This window comes from Canis aureus, chromosome 17 (assembly GCF_053574225.1).
Source record: "Canis aureus isolate CA01 chromosome 17, VMU_Caureus_v.1.0, whole genome shotgun sequence".
Lineage (NCBI taxonomy): Eukaryota > Metazoa > Chordata > Mammalia > Carnivora > Canidae > Canis > Canis aureus.
Window position 1 is genome coordinate 57,781,911 of NC_135627.1, and position 23,990 is coordinate 57,805,900.

The 23,990-nt window shown below is 42.6% G+C and overlaps 1 protein-coding gene across 1 annotated transcript in view; it reads right to left on the bottom strand.

Moving 5' to 3' along the window:
- Positions 1–23,990, bottom strand: part of LOC144288159 (uncharacterized) — a 208,967-nt gene that overhangs the window by 152,882 nt on the left and 32,095 nt on the right. Inside the window, exon 3 of the mRNA XM_077855862.1 lies at positions 23,223–23,327. Coding sequence (XP_077711988.1) covers positions 23,223–23,327 — 105 coding nt within the window. The remainder of the gene's footprint in view (positions 1–23,222; positions 23,328–23,990) is intronic.

The following is a 23,990-nucleotide window of genomic DNA, read 5'->3' on the forward strand; positions in this document are numbered from 1 at the left end:
AACCAGCTGAGGCAGCCACAGCATTAATCACTAAGATAGGAAACCAAGCTAACAACATTGCTTCAAAGTTTGCAACAACGTCTGAGATAGGAATTAAAGAAGAGGGAAAACACTCAAGAAATGTGATTTCTTATCACTTAGCTTATTCGTGTAAATGCATGGGGTATTCGTCTCCTGAGGTTGTAGTAACAATTCACCCCAAACTTGGTGGCTTCAAACAACAGAAATTTATTCTTTCATGGTTATGGAAGCCAGAGGTCTGGCATCAAGGTGGAAGTTTGTGCAAGAGCATCCTTCCCTACCTCTTCCCACTCTTGATGGCTCCAGGCATTCCTTGGCTTGTGGCCATATCACTCCAATACCTGTCTCTGTGGTCCCATCACTACTTTTCTCTGTGTCTTCTCCTCTTCTCTCAAATATCCCTCTTTCTCTTGCCATTAGGTTTAGTGTCCATCTGAGTAATCCAGGATAATCTCCTAATCTAGATCCTTACCTTAAATATATCTGTAAAGGCCAGTGAAGGTAACATTCACAGGTTAAGGTAACATTCGCAGGTTCTAGGAATTTGTCATGGATATAATTTTTCAGCTGTCCATGCGTGAATATATGGATAAAGGTGGGGACATACACTCAGGGGAACCTATTTCTGGTCCTGGTTAAAGAATGGGAAATCGGACCAGTAAAGTACAACTACAGCAGTAGAGCATCTGTTGATGTCTGCTTTGTGCTTATAGTGCGTGATTCTGTAAAAATGCAGAACTTTAAAAACCTGGTTCAGGAGCACCTGGGTTGGTTCAGTTGGTTAAGCGTCCAACTCTTGATTTTGGCTAAGGTCATGATCTCAAGGTCATGAGTTCAAGCCCTGCATTGGACTCCATACTCAGTGGAGAGCCTGCCTGAGATTCACTCTCCCTCTCCCTTTGCCCCACCCCATGTTCTCTCTCCCTTTCTCTCTCTCTCCAAAATAAATAAACACATCTTTAAAAAAATAAAAATAAGACCTTAGTTCAGTTTCAAAATGTTACAATAGAATAAAATACACTTGATGCTAGCACCCTGATAACATACAGAGTAAAAAACAGCATGTGGACATATGAGTCAAAAAGAACCAAGTTTAGGAGTAGCCCAGGTGGCTCAGTGGTTTAGCGCCGCCTTCATCCTGGGATTGAGTCCCACATGGGGCTCCATGCATGGAGCCTACTTCTCCCTCTGCCTGTGTCTCTGCACCCCCCCCCCGTCTATCTCTCATGAATAAATAAATTATATCTTAAAAAAAGAACTGATTTTAAATCCTGGCTATATTGAACACCAGTCATATGACCATGGGCAAGTTGATTTCTTTATTTTTTAAATAGCAAATAAAAAAAATAAACCTTGTGGCTATAACAATAGTTTGGAGAGATGCATGGAGAAGTAAACTAACCACTGAAGTAAAGGCTAGCCATGGTCCACGGGAGAAGGGAGATTTAACACCTATTCATTAGCACTCTTAGGTATGCTATACTTTTGACTTTATTAGGTCTTCACAATAATTCTAGGACATAGCTGTGTTATCCACAACATACAGGTGAGCAGAAGAGGCTCAGAGAAGTAAATAACATGCCCAAAGTCTCACAGCTATTGACTAATACAGCTGGAGTCCAAATAGAGACTTTTCTGACCACAGAGCCCATTGAAATGAGAAAAACAAACAATTAGGATGTCTTGACTAACCTTATCATGGTAATCATTTTTGCAATATCTAATTGTCAGACTATATACCTTAAACTTACACAATACTTACTGTCAATTATATCTCAACAAAACTGAAGAGGGGGAGAGATTATAAAGCTCCCATTCTGTGCAATCAATGGGAGTTGCATGCCCAGGTTATAGGTGTAACATAATTCTCATCTGGGTCAGGGAAGAGAGCAAGGAGGGCACGAGGGCATTTATAGCAGTACAAATACTTGAAAACCTAAATCAGTATCTAAAACTGATTCTAAAATAAAGAATTAAATGTGAGAGCTTGGGGGTAAAAAGGAAAAATAAATGATAAGGCCTATAGATTAAAGTTCACCATCTAAAATATTCATTCCAGTATTTATTCAGATTTCACCTGTGACATGTTGACCATGATCAATGTATAGTGAGAGGTCCTGAGACATGTAACAGAACTGGTAAGGCACAGATCTTTCCCTTAAGAAGCAACTAGAAATATACTAAGTCAATCATCTGGAGGCTTGGCCATGGGGCAAGAGGAGTCCAGCTAGAATCAAATTAGGAACCTCCTAGTTATCTCCTATCTCAAATCTGAATATCCAGTAGTAGGGGGGGTCCTAAATATAGCCACAGATTTTATATTTTGTTCCCATTCCATAGAATCAACCAGATCCTATTGCTCAGTCTTTCCACTAACTCTACCTTCCCCTCAATCACCCCTCTACCACTCTTCTAGAGAAAGGAACTACAACGGTGGTCCTGAATTCTAAAAGCTAGGCAATTTCACATACCTGCCTATCTCTTGCAAATTCCCTTGGGAATTATAGCCAACTGCTGGTTTTTCTTACACGGAGACCAGATCCATAGGTCAGTCAAGATGAGGGTGTCTTTGCCCTTTTGTGATCCAAGCCAATTATTTAGGTAGTGACACCAGCCTGGATTTGATTGAAGTTTTTTCGTATTTGTTCAGACTTGGTTGTAAAGGATAGGGTACATGCCATTTCTGTCCTGATGCTTTTTCTATTCTCATCCATCTGGCCACCTCGCAGCATGCTGCCTGGTGGCACTGAGTGGAAATGTGTATCAAGTGACTGAGATACATGGGGAGCTATATAGCAAATTAAATGTATGAACAAGGAGCTACCTAATGAATGGATAAATGAGCAGGGTAGTGTATGATGAACAAGTGAAAAGAATAGGAAGGGGAAAGTGTGGAAGTCTCAGTGAGGGTAGAGAGCTAACACAGGTGGAGGCAGGTACATGGGTTGTGGTGGAATAACAGAATCACTGAATTTAGAGAGTTCTATTTCCTAACATGTCTGTCTTCACATTAGTGAGTCAATTTCCATCATGTATTTGAAGAAATTTTTTTTTGTCAAATTATTGTCTCAGGTCATCTAAAATAAAGGTGGGGTCAGCACTCAAAAGAGCAAAGTATTCCTGTGATTTAAAAATAAGCTATTTCGGGATCCCTGGGTGGCGCAGCGGTTTGGCACCTGCCTTTGGCCCAGGGCGTGATCCCGGAGACCCGGGATCAAATCCCACATCGGGCTCCCGGTGCATGGAGCCTGCTTCTCCCTCTGCCTGTGTCTCTGTCTCCCTCTCTCTCTCTCTGTAACTATCATAAATAAATAAAAATTTTAAAAAATTTAAAAAAAATAAGCTATTTCAAAAATAAAAATAAAAAATAAGCTCTTTCCCAAGGAGGATATGTTAAACTGTTCTGTACAGGTTCTGCTTGACCATATTGATTTTTTGGATGGGTTTTTTTCCCCTAATAATAGTAGAAAAAAGTGGCCCCAAGATTCTCAGAATCAATCATGGCAAATCTCAATAGTGTGTTATTCCAAGAAATGCTCTGATCTAACAAAGGATTCTTTCAAATGTGGTCTTGATTGCCTAAAATTTATACCTACCCAATACCCTTGTACCTTCTATAATTCTGTGTCAGTGGTAATTTTCTTGAGTTTTACAAGCTTTATTATTAACAGAGCTAAATCCAAAGAGGAAGCGAAACAGGTACAAGGTACATCTCTCCTCTCATACTTCACAGAGTGTCCATATAAATCACCCAGACAATGAGACATAATTACAAAACAGTATTTATAGCTAATGCCAAAGCATTCAATCCAGTTTATGGATTAGACTCTCCTGCCCCATTACTTTACCTATTTTCTTTCCATTTCAGTGCTTCTCATCATCCCCAAATATTAGGTTAGCAAGAAACAAAAATAGAACTCAAACTAGTCTGTGAAGCATTTAGGGTCTCAAAGAAGATGGTTGGTAAGGATTGAAGCAATTGACATTTTGGGATTAGCATAAATTTCTACCACCGATGCTTTCCCTATGTTCATCTATGTTTACGAGTTTTGATGTGCCTTCCAGATTCTCCGCAAAGTGAGTGCTTATATTTAAGGCTTTTCTCCACTTCTAGGGTTAGGCCATGGCAAAATGACATGATTGGATATCAAAACACAGTTGGACTAGTTCCACATGAAAGTCAGAGGAACAGGAATGGACCCATGCCGTGCAATCCCAAGGCCCACAGATTGTCTGAAAACCAGACCCAAAACGTACTCCAATCCCAACCTGCTGAAATGCCCTGAAGGCTTCCATCAAGAGACCTTTCTAGAGATACCATCTAGAATATGTCACTCAAGGTTGGGCGACAGCCTTCTTCTCCCTTGGGAAGGACAGCACATTTATTCAACACAAATTTAAAAGATTTCATCTTTCCTCTTTCTTTCTTTGGCATTTTCCAGCAAGTAGATCTGAGGGCGAACTTTAAAGTGTGATTCGATTACTGATACTTTCTTGGATTTTTACACTGGCTGTCAGATACTGCTTTGCTCTGTTACCCCATGTCCTCTGAGTCTGCAGAGTGGTTATTTGGACCTGACTCATTTGCAATGCAAGGGAGGATAAAAATGATGGTCGTAACTGCCTTTTGGCATTTACCAAGAACTTGCCATCTACCAGACCCTGTGCCAAGTTCTTTGTGGTTTATTATATGATTACAATAAGACACGATCAGGAAACAGCTCTATTTTTCTCCTGTTACTGGCATGCTACATCAAAGCTTCCCGTCCCCCTTCACCACCCCCCTTGCCCCACGATATCTCAGACAGGTGTCATCACTTTAATTCGCTTTAAGACTCACTCTCAGTTACCAAAAAATGCAGTAGAATCATATCAAAACAGCAATATCATATCTTATTTATAATTTCTTCCTTCTCCCTAATCCAGTTCTGGCCCATGGGTCAAACACCTGGCATAGGTACCAGGGTACGTGATCTGGTCACTCATACTTTTTCCACCTTTCATTTCCCATCTTTGTCTACTTAGAGACTCAGGGAGATGGGGGTAAGGGGAGGAAACTACAGAAGTTTCCCTCTCTGAGATCACCATAGCCAGAAATCAAGCCCTCAAGTATATAGGTGCCAATCCTGCAGAGCCTCCCCACCAGCTGTGTTGAACTCAGCACTGCCCAGTTCTCTGACTTCAGCCCTGGGCTCTCTGGACAGCCTCTTTTAATCTCATCTCCTGTCCTCCTCAGTCCAACCTCAGCCTCTAGCTGTTGCTGTCTCTCTCTCATTGCAGGTGGCCTTTGGAGGAGGATCCCTCCAAGATGGCTGGTGCCCTGTTAACTTCTACTGGTGATGGCCATGGGAACTCAAACATCATTATAGATTGGCCAGATGCAGTGCTCTCCTTCTCCACCCCCATCCTCTGCCTCTGAGGGCTGTTCCAGACAACCTTGCTGCTTCAGAACTCTCTAGGCAGGAGGCAAGCATCAGTCTCACTCTTGATTCACAGGGACACATGAAGTTGCCCAGCCCTCTTTCTCCATGCCCCATCCCAATCATTAACACTAACTACCAGGCCTCTGCCAGGACTAAGAGACCAGCACCCTCTTCTATAGGCATTGCCAGTCCCCATAGCAGTCCACTTAGGAAGTGGAGAGGTGTTGGGAATACCCTGGGAGCGGGGGAGCCAAAGAGTTCTCCATTTGTATGGATTTCTTTCAATAAAATCCTTTCAAATGTCTTTTCTTTTTTCATAAGCAAAAACAGGTGAAGTGGGATGTTACTTGTTGGCTCATATTTATCATCTTTAATAAGACTAGTTTAGATATGTCTTTCACTTGTCTTTAGAATGTAAGGGTACTTGCATTCTATTCTAGATTTGGGCTTCATTCAAATTGCAAGAATTTCACATTCCATTTGACATCCTATTATTCAAATACAACTCAGGTGTCTACTTGCATTTTTTGGTTGCATTCCAGGTCTTATTAATATATGGGGACAAGCACACAGCTTGACACACCTCTAAGTGGCCACTCAGGAGCAATCTTCAGTGTCAAGGATTCATACCCCATCTCTCCCAGCTCCAATTGCTCACAGTCCCAATGGCCACACATGGAAATTCCAACTGCATCTACTCAGTTAGAATGAAGCTTCCTCTTCAAGATGCAAGGGAAAAGGAGAACAAGAGTCTGTTTTCTTTTTACTACTCTCTTTCATCTCCCAGAATGCCATAACAGGCTGTACATACATGAATTTCTTCATTAGAGGGTTAGGACAAATTTTTAAAGGGAATTACAACGTGAGAGAAGAAGAGGTTAATTCTCACTAACTATACCCAGAGTCTAGAGTCCTCAAGGAAATCAGACCTTCACAAGAGGATCCTAACCTGGTTGCCCTACCCTGGTGGTCCTGCTTCCCTCTCTCCCAATCACTTCTTTTTTGTAAGTTTCCATCATAAATTCCACTCACCTCTCAGTAAAACTACCCCTATCAACAGAGAGGAATCTAACTTCCTAGATCTAATAAAAATAGATCTTCCTGGAGGGTATTATGCTGAGTGAAGTAAGTCAATCAGAGAAAGACAAACATTATATGGTCTCATTCATTTGAGGAATATAAAAAATAGTGAAAGGGAATAAAGAGGAAAGGTGAAAAAATGAGTGGGATATATCAGAAAAGGAGACAGAACATGAGAGACTCCTAACTCTGGGAAACGAACTAGGGGTGGTGGAAGGGGAGGTGGGTGGGGGGTGGGGGTGACTAGGTAACAGGCACTGATCTTCCTCTTCCTAATAAAAATACCTATTTCATAAGGTTTGTTATATTTCAAACAATGATAAAACTATAAAGAACCTTATACCAAATATCCATGCATCCTCTACCCAGCTTTATCAAATCTTAACACTTTGCTCTATTTGCTTGAGATTCTTCTTCTTAAAAGGGAACAACATTTTACTAGTACACTTGAATCCCCACAAACCCACCACCCCAAATCCTGGGTCTATTCCATACTCCATCTGCAACCCCCACTATGAGAAACTGCTCTACAACATATGACTTTTTCCTTGAGCCTCAATTATTCAGGTTGGAGTTGCCTAAGGTTTGCTTTCCGTGACACTAGCAGGATTTTCATGCTCATCAGAACAGTCAGGGTTGGGGGGTGGGCGGGAATAGAATCTGGCTCTCCAGATGCCATTGTATAAAGTAGACACAGAGTCTTCCAGGATGGGTTTCCCATTCATCAATTCATTTATTTATCAACAACTGTATGTGTCAGACACTGTTCCAGAGTCTGGAAATACAATAACAAATAAGACTGGCAAAGCCCCCACACTTAAGGAACTTGCATCCTATGCGAGAAGAGAGACAATGAAAAGATAGACCAACAGATCCGACAACATTAGATAATGAGTAAGTGCTCAGTAGAAAGGGGGGAGAGGGCAGCCCCAGTGGCTCAGTGGTTTAGCACCTCCTTCAGCCCAAGGCATGGTCCTGGAGACCCAGGATCGAGTCCCACATCAGGCTCCCTGCATGGAGCCTGCTTCTCCCTCTGCCTGTATCTCTCTCTCTCTCTCATAAATAAATAAATAAATAAATAAATAAATAAATAAATAAATAAAATCTTTAAAAGAAAAAGGGGAGAAAACCAGGATTGTAGAATAGGGAATGATAAGAAGCAAGCAGTCATTTAGCTAGTGGGCTGGTCAGGTCCTCTCTCTGAGCTGACAATAGACCTGACTTAGATGATAAGCTAGTTGAGAGTGGGATCTGGGAGAGGTAGGGGGGACCACAAATAGCAAGTCACAGAGCCAGGACTGAACTCAGAGTTCATGAACTAGAAGGACAACCTATGTGCCCAGTGCCTGGAGGGAGAAGACAATAGGAGGCAGAGGCAGCATCAGAGCTTCAGCAGTTTGTGAGAAGATGCACATGCAGTCAGCACATGTGCGGTCAGGGCTGGGGTGATGGGCAGTCACATCTAAACCTGGCTCAGACACTCTGGAAAACTGTGTGGAGGTTCCTCAAAGAGTTAAAAATAGACCTGCCCTACGACCCAGCAATTGCACTGCTGGGGATTTACCCCAAAGATGCAGATGCAGTAAAACACCGGGACACCTGCACCCCGATGTTCATAGCAGCAATGTCCACAATAGCCAAACTGTGGAAGGAGCCTCGGTGTCCATCGAAAGATGAATGGATAAAGAAGATGTGGTTTATGTATACAATGGAATATTCCTCAGCCATTAGAAATGACAAATACCCACCATTTGCTTTGACATGGATGGAACTGGAGGGTATTATGCTGAGCGAAGTAAGTCAATCAGAGAAGGACAAGCATTATATGGTCTCATTCATTTGGGGAATATAAAAATTAGTGAAAGGGAATAAAAGGGAAAGGAGAAAAAAATGAGTGGGAAATATCAGAAAGGGAGACAGAACATGAGAGACGCCTAACTCTGGGAAACTAACTAGGGGTGGTGGAAGGGGAGGTGGGCGGGGGTGGGGGTGACTGGGTGACAGGCACTGAGGTGGGCACTTGATGGGTTGAGCACTGGGTGTTATTCTATATGTTGGCAAATTGAACACCAATAAAAAATTTAAAAATTAAAAATAAACAAAAACAAAAAAAATACATTGAAAAAAATAAAAAAAATAAACCTGGCTCAGAGTGGACATCTGCCCTTGCTGCCTCATAATTGGCAATATAGCATCTCAGGCCCCATTGGGCCCAGTGAGGCACTGGTGGAGAGGATAGAGTTTGGCTCTTTTCCTCCTCACCCCAGAGCCTACACCATCAAGAACTGAACCTACACTTCAATCATTTTCTCAAGAGACTCACTAAATGGCTCATTCTGGAGGCCCTATTACATTCTCCCAGAAATCTTGGCTCTAGTTAGTCTTCACCTGAGAGAAGAGCAGGATGGCCAGATAAATAAAGATCATAGGTACCATCATGTCAGTCCTGGTCAAGTTTTACTACCAAATGAATTACTCAAAAAAAAAAAAAAAAAAAGTCTCTTTTGTTTCAATGCATTTTGATGCAAAGGATTATGAATCTGTAATTGGGGGACCCCCCATGTGTTCATAGGTTAAGTGGGAAACAAAAAAGGTCCTGACTGGGTCACAGGTTTCCTGGGAAAGATGAAAAAATAACCAGAGCCATTACTGAATACTTACTATATATTAAGCATTGTTCTAAATTCATCGGAATTCCCACAGCCTTAGGAAGCAGGTAGGTACTTTTACTACCCCTGTTGGCAAAGGAAATAAGGCACAAAAAGGTGAAGTAACTCGCAGAACCAGGATCAGAATGTGGGCAGTCTGTCACCAGAGACTAGGGTGCATTAGCCACCACCCTGCACCTCCTCATGGAAATGGGAACTATGACCCAAACCAGGGCAGCCCAGGTGGCTCAGTGGCTTAGCACCTCCTTCAGCCCAGGGTGTGGTCCTAGAGACCCTGGATCGAGTCCCACGTCAGGCTCCCTGCATGGAGCCTGCTTCTCCCTATGCCTGTGTCTCTGTCTCTCTCTCTCTCTCTCTCTCTCTCTCTCTCTCCTCTCTGGGTATTCTCATGAATAAATAAATAAAATCTTAAAAAAAAAAAATAGGAAATGGGAACTATGGAAACAGAAGCCTAGACTTACAAGCAACACAACACAAGGTGGTCAGCGAAAAGAATGCCACTGGCCACTCCCCAAAAGAGATGCTCCAGCTGCAACCCAAAAGCAGGGGGTGGGGGGTGGGGGTGGGAGGAGCATGCAGTGGGATGACAGACCAGCTGTCATCAGCCTGAGGTCAAACCACATCTGTGACACTAGCAAAGTTCCAAATGGCCAGATCCCTGGATGCCAAGCCCACGTGTGACCTCCCGGCCGGAAGCTACTTCGGAAAGACCTACGGATGTATCCTCTGGTGAGAAAGGAAAAGTGCCATGTGATGCAGGAAGACCACCCCCCCAAAAAAAGTGGCATTCATTCATAGGCTGAAATACTTTTAGAATCACATCCATAGCAGGGAGATACTGCTAGAAAACACAGAAATCAACATTTGCTCATGGCCCAGGTTTCTTCCTATTAAGCAAATAAGTTTAGGAAAAGCCCGAGGTCTCTGGGTAGATAAGATGTTTCTGTTCCTGCTTATCTCACTTTTAGGTTTCTTGCTATAGGAATGGGGTGGGGTGGGGGTTGCCACAGAGGGAGTCCTTGTCCTTCGAAACAAGCAGAAATCATGCTTTGGAAATTTGTGGGGGGAAAAAAAAAAAACTTGTTAGCCCTCAACCAGGAGTTTTCACAACATTATACACATAAAATATAATCACCATTTGTTGAACCCTGGCTGAGCTCCTTGCAGGTATTACAGTGGAGAGTCTCAGAACGCTGCCAGGTGGGCATTATGACCATTTTACGGAATATAAACCGAGCTGTCTTCTAGCTGTGGCAAGATGCTTCGCGTGCTCTGCTTCGCATGATTCTCTCTCATTCCATGCAGTGACACCAAAACCCTTACGCACCTTTATCCCCCTATAATAGGGGTGCAGGCTGAGGCTCAAATATGGTGAGGAGTCACTTGTAATGTGCAAGACTTTGGAGGCAGGCAGCCTGGTTTGGATGCTAAACAGACATCTAAGTTTCTAAAATCTCTCCAAGCCTTATTTTTCTCCCCCATAAAATGGGTGAGGCAATTCCTCAGAGCAGAACATGTCAGACATCCGCGATCACACAAATTGCCTAAGATCTCAGTAAAATGCAGGCTTTGATTCAGGAGATCTGGAGTAGTGCCTGAAGGCTGTATTTCTCACAAGTTCCTAGAAATGCCGATGCTTCTGGTCTGCAGACCAGATTTTGAGGAGCAAAGCTTTAGAGGGTTTTGTGTTAAGTCTTAAATGAGATTTAATGCACATAAAGTGCTCAGCACAGTGCCTGGCACATAGTAAGCATTCAGTAATTATTATCTGATATTATTATTAGTTAGCTCTAAATTATTGGGTGACCCAAAGTTAGTAGCTGAATATTCCATAAGATCTTCTTTACAATGTCCTAAAAAGTTCTTGAAAGAGCATGGTAATGAGCAGAGCAGTGTGGCACCATGAAAAGAGCATTGGAGTTAAAACAAGAAGATCTACATTTGAATCCTGTTGTTATCCCTTGGGCAAGTCCTGAAACCTCATAAGATCTTATAGGATAATAATGGAACTAGTTGACAGAACTGTTGTGAGAATCCCATGTAACAATATATGAGAAAGTCCTCAAAAGTAAGCCCTCAGGTACTATGTGTACAAGGTAGGAGGTAGTCTGACTCTTTCTGTATAAGTGTAAACATTTTCCAGCCACTGGCCCTAGGGAGGCCTCTAAGATGTCAAAACTGCTGGTGTCTTTGATGTCAGGAGGCACGAAGAGTAACACAGCCCAACCTTTGACATCTGGTAGGAGAAATGGGTACAAGCCATTTTAGATGCCGTCCCTACTGCATATGCATAAGGTCAAGGAAGAGGAGAAGGAGGGAGGGAGCCTTTAGGATAAAACCTCTGGCCAACTGACCTGGCCTTCAGCCCACACTGTATCCCCAGCACCATGCTGCCTCTTGTAGGTCACGATGAAATAGTTGGCTGGTGCACAACAGTAAGAAATACTGATGGCAGTAAGAGGCTGGCCCCTCTTATAGAATGAGATATCAGGTCTCATTCTAGAGGAATAGGATCTTGAGACCTAAATTCAGGTTGGGGGCCTGGGGAAAGAAACCCCAGAAGACATCTGCCTGATTTCCATTTAGGTCTAAGGTAGAGGGAAGAACGACAGGTACCCATGCAGATGTGACTTGGCACCTTCAGAGCAGTCCTGTGGTCCATGTGGGACACTCGGGAGTGAGAAGTTACAGTGAGACCAACAGATTTCTCAAGGTTTATGGGATGGTTCCCAATGCTATCATTTGAATGAAGGCCTTTCCACCCAATGTGTCAGGCAACTTAGCAGAAAAGATAGGCCACGTTTACAAGCAGAAAAGATAGGCCATATTTACCAGCTAACAGTTTTCTAGAGCAAAGGATGGGCATCTAGCATGAAATTATGTTTCTGGGACTATAACAAGATGGCTACCATCTTGAACAAAGCAATCAATGTTAGAGTTGTGAATGTGAAGTTGGGTTCAGATTCTGGCCTATACCCCTAGTTGATGCAGAAGCCCAGTGATTAGCATCGTGGCATGGTGGCAAGCAGAGGTTTGGAGGTAGGGAGCCCTCATGGGTCAGACAACAGGAGTCCAAATCCTGACTCAGTTTCTTTCTAGCCATATGATCTTAGGCAAGTTAATGAACCTTTCTGGGCCTTACGTCCTTACTCAAAAAAATGAGGCTAACTACAGAATCTACCTCAAGTGTTGTTAGGATTACATGAGTTAATATCTGCAAAGTGCTTAGAATAGAAAATAGACACAGTAAGCACCAAATAAACAAGCTATTACTACTGTATGACCTCAACAAATCAATTCACCTCTCTGAGTCACTTTTCCTCAGCTGTAACAGAGTAAGTACTTTCTAAGAGTGGAAGGAAACAACATATGCGGAGATATTCTGAAAAATTAAAGAGCTAGCTGGACTGTAAGATGATACCATTTTTATTATTACAAAGGGGGTTTTTAATTTTGCGCCACACTTCTGTTCAGTAAATGGGAGCCTCCATGTGCATTGTCTCTGGGATGAATATTCTATGATTTCTCTAAATGTCTGACATCTCCTCCAGGACCTCGACCTGCCAAGAGCTTTCGTTCTAACACATCCAGAGGTCATTGGGAGGGGGAATTAATTAATACAAATTTGAAAAGAATATGAACTCCAAGCTAACCCACCTCTTGGAGCAGGAACAAATCTGTGACAAAACAAATCCCTCCCAAAGGTGTAACCCCTATTTTTAACACATTTTCTTTGTCCTCTATACAAATCCAAATCCTTTACAGGCACCAAATATCAGAGAGGGAGAGCTACCGAGCTCAGGCTTTGGATCTGCACTAGATTTTGAAGTCACCAATTTAATAAGAAAGTGACTCTAAGTGGGCCGAGTCCTGGGGACATAGTGTCCTTGATGTGGAAAGGTGATTCTGCTAACCCATCATGGGCAGGCGAGCTTATTCTTCTCATGGAGATGATGATGGATTTGTACCACTTCCTCCACACTTGGGACCACCCCACCCAAGTGATCAAATAGTACACGCCTACAGAAACACCAAGAAACAGTCTGGGTGGAGTCCTCAGTTCTTCCCCAAGAGGGAAGCTGTCTTTTATCCTCTAATGTCGGGGAATGACACACCAGCCCTTCTGCCCTATGCTATTGGTCACACAAACCAACCCTGGTACAGCGTGAGGAGTGAGGACGCGAGGGTATAAACACCAGAAGGTGGGGACCACTGGGGGCCGCCTTGGAGACCTGATAGGGTTCCTGGCAGCATTAGTAAGTTCTTAAGTACAAAGGTTCTAGAACAGTATCAGTATTCACTGTAAGCCCTCAGTAGAGTGCTATCACCACGGTGGTGGTGGTGCTATTGCTGTTGTTGTTGAGAGCATTGAGGGTTCAGCTGGTGGCCATGAAATGGAAGCACCAGCCAAACTGCCCAAAAAATAATCAGCCCCAGCCCTGACCTCATCAACAACTTGCTCTAACCAGACTACATACATGTTTTTCTCTGCAACTTTATCCCTCAGTTTCGTTACTTTTCAAATGTGGTCCGTGGATCAGTTGGGAAGTGTAAAGATGCACCTATCAGAACATCCAGAATAACTCTTTAGGAGTTTTACTTCTTTCGCATAACAAGAAATCTGAATAAGTGTGGTGTCAAGGGGATGCCTGGGTGGCTCAGTGGTTGAGCATCGGCCTTCAGCTCAGAGGGTGATCCTGGGGTCCTGATTGAGTCACCATCAGGCTCCCTGCATGGAGTCTGCTTCTCCCTCTGCCTGTATCTCTGCCTCTCTCTGTGTCTCTCATGAATAAATAAATAAAATCTTTAAAAAAAAAAAAAAAAGGTGATGCCAAGGTTGGCTCCAGGTCTCAATGTGCCATCAAGGATCAAGACTTCTCATCTCTCCCACCTGCCATTTTTGGTGCAAGAGGGCTAGAGCGGACTTAACCACAACCCAGTGCAAAGGGAGGGGAATGGGGCTGGAGGCACATGGGCTGTCAGAGAACTTTCCTGATATGTCTCTGTAATGTTCCATCTTTTTTCAAAAAAAAAAAAATGTTTTAATCCAGGAGGAAAGCTTTTTCCAGAAGCTTCCTAGCTGACTTTCCCTTGCATCTCATTAGCCATATGTCAGTCACATGCCCAGCCCTAGCTGCAAGGGAGACCAGAAAATCATCTGACATATTCTGAGATAGTGGCCTCAGCAGATCCATCCTGGAAGAACAGGGTGAGCCCTGGCTGTTGGGGGACTGACCAAGAGCCTCGGCCGTGCTCCTTCATTCGGGTTCTCTCATTTGAGAAACTTTGCCGTCACTCTTTCTCCCTAGAACACAAATATGCACGAACCCGGAAAGCTGTGAGCCAAGCAAATCATCTGAAATTGATTAAGTCTTGTTGACCTTAGCATCATCCCGAAATAAAGTGTTGCATAGAACTGAATTCTGCAGATAAGCTTTTTCCAAAAGTGCTGAAGCTTACTGTATTTTCACCATTCTTATGACAATCGCTACTGAAATCCTTTACTTCCATGTCCTATCTGGTAGTGTGTCTGAACATAATTTGACGTGTCCTGAATGGCAGAAAGGCCATTATGGGTACCAATTACCACACTGGGCATAAATCCTCTAATACCCAGAGAGGATCTGTTTGCTCCAATGTCAATGCCGCTATCTCACTCAACCCATTCTAGGAAACATACACTAAACCTCAAAATACCTGCAGCTTCTGTGAAAGTGCCTCTTGCTTTGTTTTTTGCTGTCACTTCTAATTCCCCAGAACTTCTAAGGATAGAACCCACTGCTGCACTGTAATCAAGATTTAGGGCAGCAGGGAAGAGGACCAGGATAAAGCCAAAGGAGTCTGGGCCTTTCCTGCAGGGAGGTAGCAGTAAGGACAGGGCCTCACAGATGGTTTGGAAGCATGGGGCCTGCAACAGAGGACAGGTCTGAGGTGGGAAGGGTTGGGGGGCGGGGGTCGTCACCACTGCTATAAGGGCCCTGGGTGCCAGAGGAGTGCAGGTCTAAGGTGAGACCTTTAATTCTGTCCATAGTCCTGGACAGGATGATGACTTAGCACCAGGACATCCTGGATATAGGGGCTTTGGGAACTCGGTTCCTTGTTCGGCAATTGCTTCCAAAGTTTGAAATGACCCCAATACTCTCACTATTCAAGTGGGGGCAGCTTGGAAAGCTTTCAAAGTTGAATCAAACTTTACAATCAACCAGCTGAATCATTCTTTCTAGCTCTCTGGCTTTCGCCTATGAATTTAATTCACCAAGGTTTATAAGCAGGACCCAGATTAGACTTTCTGGCCTTTCTGTGCCTGAGTTTCGTTTCCCAGCTGCATCAAACAGCATCCTTCTTTGCAGGCTGTTTGATTGATGCTCCTGTCTTGGGAGACATGCAAGGTTAGCTTTGGCAGTTCCTTGTGTTCTTGACTCTCCTAGGGTGGAAGTCCTGTCTCAAGACTAAAACCATCTGTGCTTCACATGCTCTAACTGTTGTAAGTGATGTGGGGAAGGCAAAAGGAGATTAAGTCTGTTGTGAGTTCTCACTAGTTAGGGTTGAGCATATGGGTTAGTCATCACTCGACTGGCGTTTTCACACCTGGACTGGTGAAGGAATCTGCTGTCATGCAAGACAAGCACCTGGTCCAGCTGCTACCTCCCGATGCTTTCTCCCTACAAATCAGAGCAGAACAACGTGCATAGGATCAAGGATTTCCTCAGACAGGGCTTAAGCATGGGGTAGCACTTTGCTAACCAAATTGAATTTTGGTTATATAAATAATGCCATTCGTTAATCATGTAGAGTCAATCTTCATTATACATGGATTCCATATTTTCAAATTGACTTACATGCTAAAATTTATTTGTAACTCCCTAATCAACATTTGTGGAGCTTTTTGTGGTCATTTAAGAAAATGTTCAGAGTGGCAAAAACTTTGAATCACCTGATGCACATGTTCTCAGCCAAGGTCGAACACGCTGGCATTCGACCTTCTTACTCTAGCTCCCATACTAAAATTAGGTGTCCTTCCTGCTGTCCTGGTTAGTGCCACACTTTCACATTTTTACGTGAAAATGGCTCCTAATCAGTGCTGAAATGCTGTCTAGTGTTCCTAAGCACAGAAGTCTATGATGTGCCTCTTAGAGAAAACACATATATTAAATAAGCTCCATTCAGGTATGAGTTGCAGTGCTGTTGGCCGTTAATTCAATGTTCATGAATCCATCATCTATTTTAAATAAGGTAGCTTTAAGGGCGCCTGGGTGGGTCAGTTAATTAAGTGCCTTTAGCTCAGGTCATGACCACAGGGTCTTGGGACGGAGCCCTGCGTTGGGCTCCCTGCTCAGTGGGGAGCCTGCTTCTCCCTCTCCTCTCCATTCATGTTCTCTCTCACTATCTCTGTCTCTCTCTCTCAAATAAAATAAACACCTTTAAAATAAATAAATAAATAAATAAATAAATAACAAATAAATAAGGTGTCTTTAAACAGACACACATACACAACAAAGTCATATATTGATCTATTATTGAAAGTATTGTGACTAGAGGCTCCAAGGAACTTATCCTGCATTCCCCCAGGAGCAACAATTCATTATTTGCTGACTCTGTGTTCACAGAGACTTTATGGAACATGACTACTGTGAATCATGAGAACTGACTGTATTGTGCGTGTTATATTCTAAACCAAACCCTGATAAAGCCAAACAGGTAGGTACAATTGTTACAGGTTCTTCATGAAAATTATCTCAAATGTTTACCTTGTTCCTGAACTGTTCAAATTTCCAGAAGCTCTCTGAACATAGGCCACCAAGTCTCAAATATGTATTTGTGGTAAAAAAAAAAAAAAAGGTTTGATTTATTCCTGCTCTAGACCCCTTCAGAATAAATTAAGACCTTTTCTCCTGTTTATCTAGCAAAACTATTAGAAGTACTATAAACAGAGTCCTATCTGTCATATAGAATAAAGTAAGATTATAATTTTTAGTAACTAGAAGGAGATCAAATAAAAGTTCTCAGTCCCTGTGTGCATTGAGAAAATCCCCACAAGCCTTAAGAAAATCACAAATGACTATTGCCATAGACAAAGGAGCTTCAGGGGACGATATTTTCCAATTCCCAATTTTATTATGGCACATCTCCCAGCATTTTCCATGGTAGATGAAAAATCCAGCCAAGGACACAGAGAGAAAGGAGAGGGATGACCTACACTCTCCTCTAAAATTAACCTAGAAATACCTTTAAGAGGTCATTACTCTAAGAAAACAGATTCATGACTTTTTATTATCCACTTTAAAATTTATAGCATCATAGTTGAAGCCCTATTCACTGCGGTAGATTGTACTACAACAGCCTTCCAAGCGCTCCCCCTGCCTTACCTCGCCTCACGCCTTCAACTCTTCACAATTCCAGATTGATGTCGACCATCTAAGCTCCCGAAGTTCTCACAATAAAGTCCAAAATCCACAGCCTGGCAGTCAAGGCCACCTGAAGTTTAGTTTAAATCTGTAACATTTACATTCCCTACCTCCACTTCCCCAAACACAGCTTCTTCTCCAATCTGGTTGGCTCCCTTTTTCCACGTGTAACTTGTTTCTGCTCACCATAGTGACTGAGTGGCTAAACTGAGACTCTAGAGCTAGACTCTTCTGAGTTCAAATCTTAGCTCAGTCACTTACAATGTAACTTTGGGCAAAAAACCCTCAATGCCTTCATGTTTAAAATAAGGTTAATAAGGACACCTATCTCAGAGATATGTTCTGATAATTAAATGTTGCTATACATGAAAAGTACCTAGCAGTACCCTTGTACATTAAAGGTTATAAATATTAATATAAAAAACAGGGATCCCTGGGTGGCGCAGCGGTTTGGCGCCTGCCTTTGGCCCAGGGCGCGATCCTGGAGACCCGGGATCGAATCCCACGTCGGGCTCCCGGTGCATGGAGCCTGCTTCTCCCTCTGCCTGTGTCTCTGCCTCTCTCTCTCTCTCTGTGACTATCATAAATAAATAAAAATTTAAAAAAAAAAAAACATGGTAGATAGAGTCCCTCTTTCATATGTTTACCTTATGTCCTTGAAATATTGTCCTTCCTATAATCTGTTCTCCTTCTCAACTCCCAAGTGTTACCTTATTTCACAGCTTTGACTGATAGAATAAGTGTCACATGTTGAGGTCAGGGGTGGAGGGAATGAAAAAGGAAGAGTGACAAGGACACTTGTGACACAAGTGACACTTGACAGGCTTCCTGGGGAAAGTGGAAACCGAAGCTCAAATGTCCCACAGTTGGCAAAATTTTTCTGTAAGAGTTAGCACAGCAAATGTTTTAAGCTTTGTGGGCTATTCAGGAGGTATCACAACTATTCGACTCTGCTGTTATAGCACAATGCCACCCATAAAAGGTATGTAATTAAGTGGCTGTGTTCCTTAAAACTTTATTTACAAGAATAGGCAGCAAAACTCAACAGAAATATAAACAACCTGATCCAAAAATGGGCAAAGGACTTGAACAGACATTTCCCCAAAAGAGATATACAACTGGCCATAAAAAGATGCTCAACAAAAGTAATCATTAAGAAAATGCGAATCAAAGCCACAAGATACCACTTTACACATGTTAGGATGGCTATTATTTAAGAAATTAATCTGAAAAACATACAGAAAATAGCAAATATTGGTAACTATGTGGGAAACCCTCATGCATTGCTCGTGGGAATGTAAAATGGTGTAGCCACTGTGGAAAACAGTGCAGTGCTTCCTCGAAAAAAAATTAAACATAGAATTACCATGTGAACAATTCTCCTTCTGAGTATATACCCCCCAAAAATTAAAACAAGGACTGTACACCAATGTTCACAACAACATTATTCACAATAGCCAAGAGGTGGGAACAACCCAAGTGTCCATCAAGAGGGGAATGGGTAAATAAACCTGTTGTATACACACGATAGAACATGATTCAGTCTTTAAAAAAGGAAGAAGATACCAACATGCTACAAGATGGGTGAACTTCAAGGATGTTATGCTAAGTGAAATAAGCCAGGTACAAAAGGATAAATATTATATTACCCACTAATATAAGGTACCTAGAAAAAGCAAATTCATAAAGATGGCAAGTGGAAGAGTGATTACAAGGTGTTGGGAGGAGGGAGGAATGAAGATTATTATTGAACAGCTACCAATTTTCTGACTGGGAAGATGAAAGAATTCTGAAGATGGAAGATGGTGATAGCCGCACACCAATGGCAAGGGACTTAATGCCACTGAACCGTACACATAAACACGGTTAAAATGGTAAATTTTATATTAGATATATTTTACCATGATAAAAGAAGTACAGAAAATTTAAAAATTTTTTAAAGATGCACAGCATGCCAGATTGTCCACAGGCCATTGTTCGTGAAGAAGCATATGATAGTTAGAATAGGTTAGATTGTGCTGCACTAATAAAGAATCCCAGAGATTTCAGCGACTCAAAAATACAAAAGTTTATTTGTCACTCCTACTATATGCCCAGTGTAATTGGCAGATCAGTTTTGTTCCATGTGGTTGTTACATCTAGAAATGCCACCATTTCTCCATAATGCCTCAGGGACCATGACTGCCAGGAATGGGCAGAGCTAGCGGGTCACACACCAGCAAGTGAATGTTCTGGCCCTGAAGTGACATGTGTTTCTTCTGCTCACAATTCAGTGGCAGTAATTACTGACTCAACTGCAAGGCAGCAGGAAGGTATATCTTCCCATGTGCCTGGAAAGAGAGGAGCACTGGATTGGGGGGGGGATGTTAGAAGTCACTGTCAGAGTAGATATTTTCTACAAGGTACTAGGAACCCAAGATAATAAATTCCGGAACATACACATCTGGTTATCAGGGCTTATTCTAATTTCTTCAGTGGTTATGATAATGTGTGTTCCATCTTAATAAAAAATAGTGAAAATATTTCTAAGATTATTCACTATAGTGCATAAGAGGAAATTTCAGAAGCTCAGTATAGTGCTTCAGTCCCAGTAAAAATAGAGTATACACAAGGGATTCTATAGGTTACCACCCACCCGAGTAGTTGGAAGGAAGGCTAGTGTCTTAGCAAGTATAATACCTCTGCAATACCAAACACATCTAGTTAGTGAAAAGGAGAAATCATGGCTTTAAAGTTGGAAATGCCTCAGGGAAGCAGGACACCGGTTGGAAGAATGATCTAGCAATCCCTTGCAAATCAGTACAAATCCATACTTAATATTTCCAGAACTCATTGAAAAGCTATCATTAAAAATTAAATCTCCCTGGCCCGGATATAAGACAAACTCTGAAATATGAAGTCTTGCTTCCTAAATGATTTTTTTTATTAGACAAATATATTCAGGCATAAGAAATGCTCAGTTCCTTACTTGGTGATATGAAATCCTCTAATTTACCCTCTACCTCTATCTACCCTCTAACTAACCCACATGGTATTACTGCCATCATAATTCAAATAAAAACGCTTCCCTAGTAGCTCCCAGCACCCAGACCTCTCTCTTGTTTATTTAAACTCCACAGAAACTGTCCCTCCAAAGTCCAGTATTTTTAGAGGAAAGCATTTTTAAGCATCATACTAATAATATTTACAATAGAGAATTAAACTATTTAGCACACCCCACTTTTCTAATCATCATCTAGCATTTCCAGCCCCTTCTCATGAGGTCAAGTTTGTGAGGTCTCTTGGAACAGAAACTGCTGAAGCATTATGAAAATGGGGAGTTTGGCCCTGACCTGAGTGGGGGGTTGGGGGGGGCTCCTGCCCAACAAGCAAAGGCTCTTTTATTTCTATTTTTTTCTATTTTCTTAAAGAATACTTCCCTTATTTTCATGCTAACCTGAACATATAATCAGACTTCTTCTCACTGGTCTTTTTCAAAATGGAAGGCAAGGAGGAAGGTCAGGGGATGGGATGGGGTTGTTTAAGATCACTCAGAGGAAGACTCAGAGATGGTGGTGTGCTGAATGGTGGGGGAGGGCTCCCCACACGTCTGTCCACTGCACAGGCCTTGAAAACACGTACACAGAAATTAGTCCCTCCATAGCTGTTCTTTTTTTTTTTTTTTTAATTTATTTATTTATGATAGTCAGAGAGAGAGAGAGAGAGGCAGAGACACAGGCAGAGGGAGAAGCAGGCTCCATGCACCGGGAGCCCGATGTGGGATTCGATCCCGAGTCTCCAGGATCGCGCCCTGGGCCAAAGGCAGGCGCCAAACCGCTGCGCCACCCAGGGATCCCCATAGCTGTTCTTTTTTTTTTTTTTTTTTTTTTTCCCATAGCTGTTCTTTTTAACTGCACCTTTGGAATTGTAAATTGCTTTTCTCTCCTGCCCCTTTTCCTTCTCCCATGAGTACTGTCCCCTCCTGCCTCCCTCCTAACCTTATATTGTACCAAACTGAAAATAACTGCCTACGTTGCCTTCCAACAAGCTCCAAAGGAGAAGTGGCATCACAGAAAGTAGCATTAAGAATCCTCGGTAAGGAAGAGCTGGGGAGAGCACAGGTTCTCATCTCCGGACACCCACATCTGTCAGGGGGCCAATATTCCTATTCAAACAGCAAACTAAGTGACACGCAAACTTGAGGAGGAGAAAGAAGAAAACACATCCTTGCTTCACCTCTAGCGGCATGGAGCACAAGCGTGGTGTGAAGGAGCCATGGTTGGCTCGTTCTGCAGCAAACAAATCACGGTCTCAAAACCCCGACACAGACTCCCTGAGAGGAATCACTGTCATGCATGACTCTACATTTCTCTGGGGCATATGACCAGCCCACCAGCCATCGGTCACCTTGTCTCTACTAGCTCAAAAGTTGGGTAATGTATTACTCTAGAGATGTCATCTGGGCTTTTGAACATTTGAGTTCTTAGCTGAACCGCACTTTGAAATAGCAATGCTTAGAGGAATGAATGGGTAAAGGAGATATTTTATTTCCTGCAGAGAGGGGACGAGTGCAATTATCTCAGCAGGCATCCTTCTTTCTTCCACTTCTTCCCTTTCGAAACTCTGTCATCCAATATGGGGAACTATAAAGAGAATCAATTTGTAAAATGAAGCTAATGGCTGAGTTGACACCTGTGTTTTAAATGGAATGCTGACGCAGATGCTACTGCCTTGATACATGGGGTCTGTCCCCGGGTGATGCTGGCTACATCACCCAAATGTAAGCATCATCTACATTTACAAATAGCAAGGACTTAAGAGGAAAATAACTATTAAAAAAAAAAATAAGGGTCCATGCAATTGCCTTTTGGGGCCTACGGTTGGCTTCTCACATTTAAATGGATGCTTGTGATATTTCCCGGAGCTGAATGTTTAGTCACAATGATGGTGATGACAACGATGGTCACGCCATAGCAACAGCATATGGCTTCACTTGGAAAAAACTCTCTCTCCTCTTACACTAACTTCTAGGTGCCAGATGTTCTACAAGTTTGGTGTGGAGGGCGCTGGGGTGGCTCAGTCCGTTAGGGGTCTGCCTTCGGCTCGGGTCATGATGTAGGGTCCTGGGATCGAGTCCCACATCGGGCTCCCTGCTCGGTGGTGAGTCAGCTTCCCCCTCCCCCTTGCTTGAGCTCATGCTCAATAAATAAATAAATAAATAAATAAATAAATAAATAAATAAATTCTAAAAACAAAAAGCAAAAAAAAAGGTTTAGTGTGAAATCCCCAAGCTTGCTTCTAAACATGTATGGCAGTGCTGGATTTAGACTCCCCAGAAAAGACATGGTCCTGAGAGGTGGACCCCCTGAGTGAGAACGAGAGGGACCACCCAAATGAGGACTGCGAATCCTTCCAAAACGCCCATCATGCCCACTGTTTTCCAAAAGCCAAAGTGTATTAGTGATCTATTGCTGCATAACAAAATACCTCAAAACTTAAAGGTTTTAAACAATAAAATTTCTCAGCTTCAGGGATGAGAAGCAGCTTAAACAGGTGATTTACAGTCAAAATGGCAGCTAAAGCTTTTTCTAAAGGTTTCCATGGTCATAGAGGACCTCCTGCCCAGTTGGCTCATTTGCACTTACCTTGGCAACTGGTGCTGGTCGTGGGCAGGAAGTCTTGGGTTCTCCGCACAAGAGCCTCTCCTCAGTCACCTTGAGTGTCCTCGCATCATGGTGATGAGCTACCCCCTGAGAACATCCAAGAGAACAAGATGAAACAGTAATGCTCAGAAGTTACACATCATCATTTCTGGAACATTCCATGTGTCAGAAGCCAATAACTAAGTCCGCCCACATGCAAGGGGAGGGTAAGTTAAGACACCAGGGGAATTAGGCAGCACATCTTGAAAGGAGGAATGTTGGAGGATTCATGGACATATTTTAAAACCACCACATAAACTCACATAGTCCTGACATAAATAACCTGCAAACGGAACTTCCTGTGTTCAGCAAAATGATCTTACTTTTTTTAAAAAAATGCACATCTATTGAGCATTTTATAGGCTTGCCTTGAAAGTGATAAAATAGCTTGGTCACAGCCATTCTTCACATGTGGCATACTTATTGCTTTCAAAATACAGAGCTCGAATAGGAGCCCTTTACAAATGAAAGCATTTGTAGGACAATAGCTCAACAGGCCAGACATCAGGCTGTCCCCTCGTGACCCCAGGCCCGCCCTTGCGCACAGGGCTGTAGGATGCTCAGGTGGGATGCTTGTATGGTTTCTATCTCCCGGCTGATGTGCTCATTACATAATTTCCCAAAAGAATCAGGGAGAGACATATGATGGATGCTGTTGTTTGAAATGTGGAAACAGGTAAAGTCACACGGGAATACCATTTAAGGTCATAC